This window comes from Melozone crissalis, unplaced genomic scaffold (genome assembly GCF_028551555.1).
Source record: "Melozone crissalis strain CALT ecotype California unplaced genomic scaffold, PUWL_Pcris_2 ptg000002l_1, whole genome shotgun sequence".
In the NCBI taxonomy this organism is placed as follows: Eukaryota; Metazoa; Chordata; class Aves; order Passeriformes; family Passerellidae; genus Melozone; species Melozone crissalis.
In genome coordinates this window covers 8,444,217-8,450,216 of record NW_026535780.1, presented here as the reverse complement: position 1 = coordinate 8,450,216, position 6,000 = coordinate 8,444,217, and the positions used below count along the sequence as shown (strand labels likewise).

The 6,000-nt window shown below is 39.5% G+C and overlaps 1 protein-coding gene across 2 annotated transcripts in view; it reads right to left on the bottom strand.

Annotated features, from left to right (window-relative positions):
* Positions 1 to 4,312: 4,312 nt before the first annotated feature.
* The window catches only part of ADCY8 (adenylate cyclase 8), a 116,537-nt gene continuing 114,849 nt past the window's right edge, over positions 4,313 to 6,000 (bottom strand). For both annotated transcript variants that reach the window (XM_054276668.1, XM_054277482.1), the window contains one exon: positions 4,313 to 4,864. In XM_054276668.1, the coding sequence (XP_054132643.1) occupies positions 4,377 to 4,864 (488 nt within the window). In that variant the 3' untranslated portion in view covers positions 4,313 to 4,376. The remainder of the gene's footprint in view (positions 4,865 to 6,000) is intronic.

The window sequence follows — 6,000 nt, the reverse complement described above, 5'->3', positions numbered from 1 at the left end:
AACATAATATTCTGTGATTCTGTGATCTGGAAATATTTCACAACCAGAAAAGCAGAACACCTTGAGGTGAGGGAGATCTGTGTCGGGAGAAGTAGCATGAGATGGCATTTTACAGGAGTTTAACCAGCCCTGCATAGAGCTGTTGTTTTCACATGAAAGACCTGAATGAATCAGTCTCTGGTTGGCTCAGTAACTCTGACAGCTATCACATATAGAACAGCTTAGGGGTAAATAGACAGAAAAGAAGAAAATTTTCAGAATAAAATTGGGCCTTGTCTGCTGAAGTTATGTAAACAACGGAAATTTTTTGTTCTTCTGGAAGAGCTAATGAGAGCATTCCTTAAAAACTGCTGTAAACCATAAGTGCCTGGAGATATGCATATTGAGTTTTCACCCCTTCCCTCCCATCTGCCAGCTGCTCTGCTGTCATTTTTTTCCCCTCCTCCAGTAAAGCACAGAGCTGGGGAAACCACAAACCCTGAATTGTGTCACTGCACAGAAGAAGATTGATGGGGAGGTTAATAAGTTGACTGTGCAATTATAACACTCACCATGTTCCACTGATAGTGGTTAATGTGGTTATTTCCCACTCCTCTGATTATTTTTCTGCCTGTTTTTCAGGTCAGCTGGGGAGCCAGGCTCTGCTCCCTGCCCTGCTGCTCCACAGTGGGCAGCCCCAGGGAACTTGGCTATCAGGCACTTTGCTGTGCTGGGTGTTTGGATAAACTCCTTGACTCCCAGCGTGCTCAGGAAAGGCAACTGAAGTTCTGCTAATGAGAAAAGGATTAGATGAGGGTTGTTTTTTTTTTAATTGCTGTGCTTTTCCAAATATGAAAACAACTGTGAAATAATCAGGAATGGATTAAAGCTGAGGACAGTGAGTGATGATTCCCCCCCCCCCTTCCCCCCCATGTTTAAAAGCTATTTTTTTAAATTGCTTTTTTTGTTAGCACACAGTTCTAAATGATACCACACCTATCACATTGTTCTCAGTAGAGTTAAACTCAGTGGTTTGAATCTTAGTGTGAGCCAAGAGTAGATACTTTGACTGGTATTGGTACCTAACTGTGAGTTTCTAAACATACATTATAAAAATTGGTCAATGGCATAAATTAATTAACACAAAAACTCCTTCACTGCCCTTCAAACAAACACTCTAGCTACAGGTATAACTTTTTTTTAGAATATAGGCGTGATGGTTACAAAAATACCCTTGAAGCACTACAAAGTAATGATTTTGGTAGAGAACTGTTGTCCAGATTGTCAATATTCCATCTGCTTTAATGATTGAGGACTTCAAAGCATAAGCTGCCCTTGATGCAGCTGATTGTATGTTGCTTTTCAGAGAAGAAAGCTGTGGTTTTCAGCATGTTTGTTTAGAAATCATTTAAGAGCTCCTGACATGGAGCTTGTGAGAGGAACTGAGGTACAAATTTCTGAGGAAGCAGCTTGCTAGTGTTTGTTTCTATGTAGACCACATTTGTAGGAAGGAATAAGGTGACATCAAAGAGTGTAGTCAAATTTTGCCAAGGCTTTCTTTTCCTAATAGGGAAAATCTATGAAAGCCCTCAATATTTGTATGCCTCTTTGGCTGAAGTGTTATGATATGAAGGCAATTTGCTTTTATTAACCCAGGCATCCCTGTTTCAAGGGATAATTATAGGTGTTTGGTTTATATGTCCTTGTATGAGCAATTCTACCCTTTATGAACAAGAAACCCTGAAGATTGTTGTGAGGGAAGGCTGAATAACAGTTCCATAAAGTCTTGGAATACTACAAGCAGGCTGAGACCATAAATAATAGCTGTGCTCCACAGAAAACAGATGCTACGATGAGAAATAACATTGCTGCACCTATAAGGTCACCACATTTGAAAAGGAACAAACAGTGCAATTGCTGGGGTGACAAATAGCCAGCAAGTGTAGAAAAATAGTTTCATGCAGAGATCTACCTGCTACAGTAACAAGTGAAATTCCTCACAAAATAATTGCTCATGGCAATGAGCTGATTTAACAGCAATGAGCTGATTTAGCAAACTTTTTATCTGGTCAACATGGACTCAGGCTCTACTAGGCAGCAATTTTTCTTGGGAACGCAGTTATGCTAATGGGGATTTTGAGAGGAATTACAGAGAAAGACATCTGTGTCTCTGATAAGGAGCAGGAAATTTGGGCCTGTGCTAAGGAGCAGTGAAGTTGCCCTCATAACTCCAGCCCCCAGCCCTGTTATCCAGTTAGCACCTTCCACTCACTGTGAATTGTCATTGCAGAGGAGGTGAGAGTTAGAAATCAGTTCAGCTGGGCTGTTAGCAAGAATTAAATATTTAGAGGATCAGGAGAAGTGAACCCATCCAACACAGAAAAAAAAAGCTGCTAAGGACAGGACAGCTGTTAATGAACTGTTTAAAACAGCCAAAGCTTCCTTATTTAGTGCCTGAAATACCACTGTAAATATGAAATTAATCTAAATGCTTCAGATGTCATCAATTCCATGTCTCCATGTCCTACAGTATCAGCACTTGCCTAGGTGAGCTGAAGGGTTTGACATTCCATGCATGGCATAAAAGTGATATCTGTGGGGACTAAAAGGAGTAACACATCTGGAATGAGAGCTCAGGTACTGGTAGAAACATCACAGGGTGTGACATGTCAGACCACTCACTGCTTTCTCTCTTCAGACCCACTATTCAGTGATACAACTTTCTGTGGAATTTACTTGTCTTTCTTATATTCTATTTCAGAATATGGCACTTTACTGATACAACATTGCCCTAAAACCCATTCATTGGGTCACTTTACAATGAAACACATTTTTTTGGTCTCATTGCAATGAAATACTCTCATGTTTTTGTACTTTTTTGTTGTTAAACAGTTGTGTCTTCTTAAATGTATCAGTCAAGACGTTCTAGCCAAAATAGCCATCTTCTAAAACTGAGTCTAATCCACTAGCAGTGGTCCTAAGAATCCCCAGTTTTTATTAAGGGCCAGGCAACAGCAGCCTGCACAAAGCAAATCTGTATTTACAAAGAATCTGTATGTTGCCCTGCACTGTTTGAATGTGGTTCATCTGGGGATTGCTGTGTGATTACAGGTTCTGCTCTTCCATCTGAGATTTACTTTAAAGATAATATTTTCTGAAACAAACCCAGATCTTTGAAAACAGACTTGATGAGAGGTTTCATGCACTTTACAGTCTGGTGTGAATCATGGCACGAGTGCATAAACCTGGACTATGTGTTTACTCTTTCCAAAGTGAAATTGATCAGCCAGCCCCCAAAAAGTTAACCTCCTTTTGATGCAGGGCTTGTAGCACTGAGCTGTGCCCTTGTAGAACTGTCTGTGCTGGCACACAAATAATTTAGGGTATTCTCAGTCCTGGCTTCCCCTCATCTTGGGGCAGCTGAGTGGGAGCTTAGCAGTGAGTTTTGTCTCCTACTGTATTTCAACATGCACTCATTTTACAGCCTCAGAAAACCCTTGTTTTGGTGACAGCTCAGTCTAGTGACAGGGTTAAGAGCTAAGCTCTGGAAAACAACACCAGAGAATCTGATTTGTTTCTTGGCTGTACAATTGATTCAGCAGTATGACCAGAAATGTCACTCAAGGTGTAACTCTGTTGTCTGTTTGTCTGGTGTGCCCCATCACAGTGTGTTTGAGCCCTCCAAACAGGACTGATGGATGTGGGCAGTGTGTCCACAGCGAGCCTTGACCTCCTGCCTTGGGTGCAAGAAGTCAGGGGGACACTAAGATAAGAGTTTGTCTACAGTGCAGTCACCCAACTGTGAGGAGGACACCTTAGTCCATTTTAAGAGTGAAATCAATGGAATCACTGAGTTTAGGACAAGATTCCTCCCTTCTGTCTTTCAGACCCTCATACCTGGGAGGATGACACACCTTGAAATCCTTCAGCTGTATTGTCATTATTTTCCCTGTAGTTATGGGGACAAGGCAACAACCTTAGATTGTGTAAATCTACTTGAAGGCAATTAAAGGTGAGAAGAGCCTACTCACCTTTGTTTTCTTTCATCTGAAAATGTGGACAGTATTTCTTCCTTTTACCATCATTAACTCCCTGCACAATTCATGTTCTAAATCCCTCCAGTCAGGGGTTTATTTATTGCCCCTTTCTGCAGGTAGATGATACAGCTGAGTGGTGGCCTACACTTCTATGTCTGTATGTTCAGAGGTTAACCACAGCTGGTTGGGGAGAGATGCTGGCACTATTTCTTAAAATATAGGAATTTCAATCTCATCAAAATATCACACCAGTAAAAAAAAAAATCACACTTCTTCTAAAAAAAATTAAACCCTTTTTATTTGTATATTTATTTTTTATATATAAAAGAAATACAAAAACAACCCCACAAACAATGCTGATTATGGCAATTCAGTTTTGTCAGCCCCCTCTGCTTGGGCTGCTGCCTCAGATCCACCAGGAGTGAGCAAAGTCCTCCGGTTGTAATGTCCTTTTATGATTCCAGAGTTATTGTTCTCATTAAGAATTTGTTTCTGTTTTTGCCTGTTAAGAGACTGTACAAGTCCTAATACAACTGCTGCTAATGAATACTGTCCAGTCAGTTTTCTTGGTTGTAAGATCAGAGGATTTGGTTGAACTCTTCCTAGAAGAAAATATGTTTTGATTTTTCCTTCCTGTTCACTGATACCTTTGACATAAATTTCTCCACGGTAGTCGAAGGCAAATCCCCGGTCCTTCAGGATCAGATACGTTTCTTCAGGCACTTGAATTCTGTCACTAACCCCTGTGCTGTCCATTCGACTTGCCAAATTCACTGTCTTGCCCCAGATATCGTACTGGGGCTTCTTAGCACCGATAACTCCTGCTACAACAGAGCCATGGCTAATCCCTAGTTTAAAAAAAAAAAAAAAAAAAAAAAATAAAAGAAGAAAAAGAGAAAAAAGAGAAGATAAACTGTATACAATAATGACTAAAACTCATATTTGCACTTAAGAATGAGATGAAGCCTGGTTCAGATACGCTTATCTCCAGGCTTAAGAAAGAGGTCCATATTTAAATAAATTAAACAAAACACAAAAAAATATGAAAAAGCTATAAAACTTGAAAAGTGATATCAACAGGTTTATTTTATGGAACACCCTTGTCAGTGGAATAACAATACTTTTGTGTCATCTGTATTCCACACATTGTTGCCAAAGCTCCTGAAGACTTATCCTCAGACAATAGGAAAGATTTCAGGAACTGCGTTTGTTGGGGGTGACCTTATTAGTGCTATACAGTCAAGAAATTGCATTATTGTGTTCCATGAAGTGAAAATATTAAAGCATTCTCTGAAACTATTGAAAGACTGCATTTTTGCATAAAAACACAAGCAATATCTGTTGTTTTCCTTCTTTTTCCTAGAATAGTGATTTAAGAATAATTTTGGTAAAGTGCAAGATATCTTTTGGAAAAGAGTTTTAGTTTCTTAGGTTTTTTTTTTAAGATTTTTTTAAAATGGTGATCGAAATATTATCAAATCCTCTTGCATTCAGACTCTAAGAAATCTTTACATGTGATGCACACTTATTAAATGTGGATGTCTGTTCCTTGAGAAATTTTGGAACTATGAGTTTTGCATTCAAAACTGTTAGGAAGTGCAGATCAGATAGTGATGCTCTGACCCTCTATGTTATGATTGATGAATATACTTCAGTTTTTTGATGGTTGGGTTATCTATAAAAGGCATGTCCCTTCCAGTGACTTTTTTGTTTTGGCCAGTGATCGGGTCAGTGTGAGAAGTCCTCCTGCTATGTGCCCTATATTCAGGCCTCTTTTTTATGTCCAAACCCACTACCCATGTAGGATATTCCATCAAAAACCATTGCTTACTCATCCCAGCAATTCAGTTTCTGCCACTGGTCAGATCAGAGATGGTATTCAGTTTTTGTGCAAAACTCCCAGGGTTTGGGAGGAACTACTTTTTTTTTACTGAAGAAGAATATTATTCAGGGAGATTAATTAGAGACTGTGTGAGTACCAGTC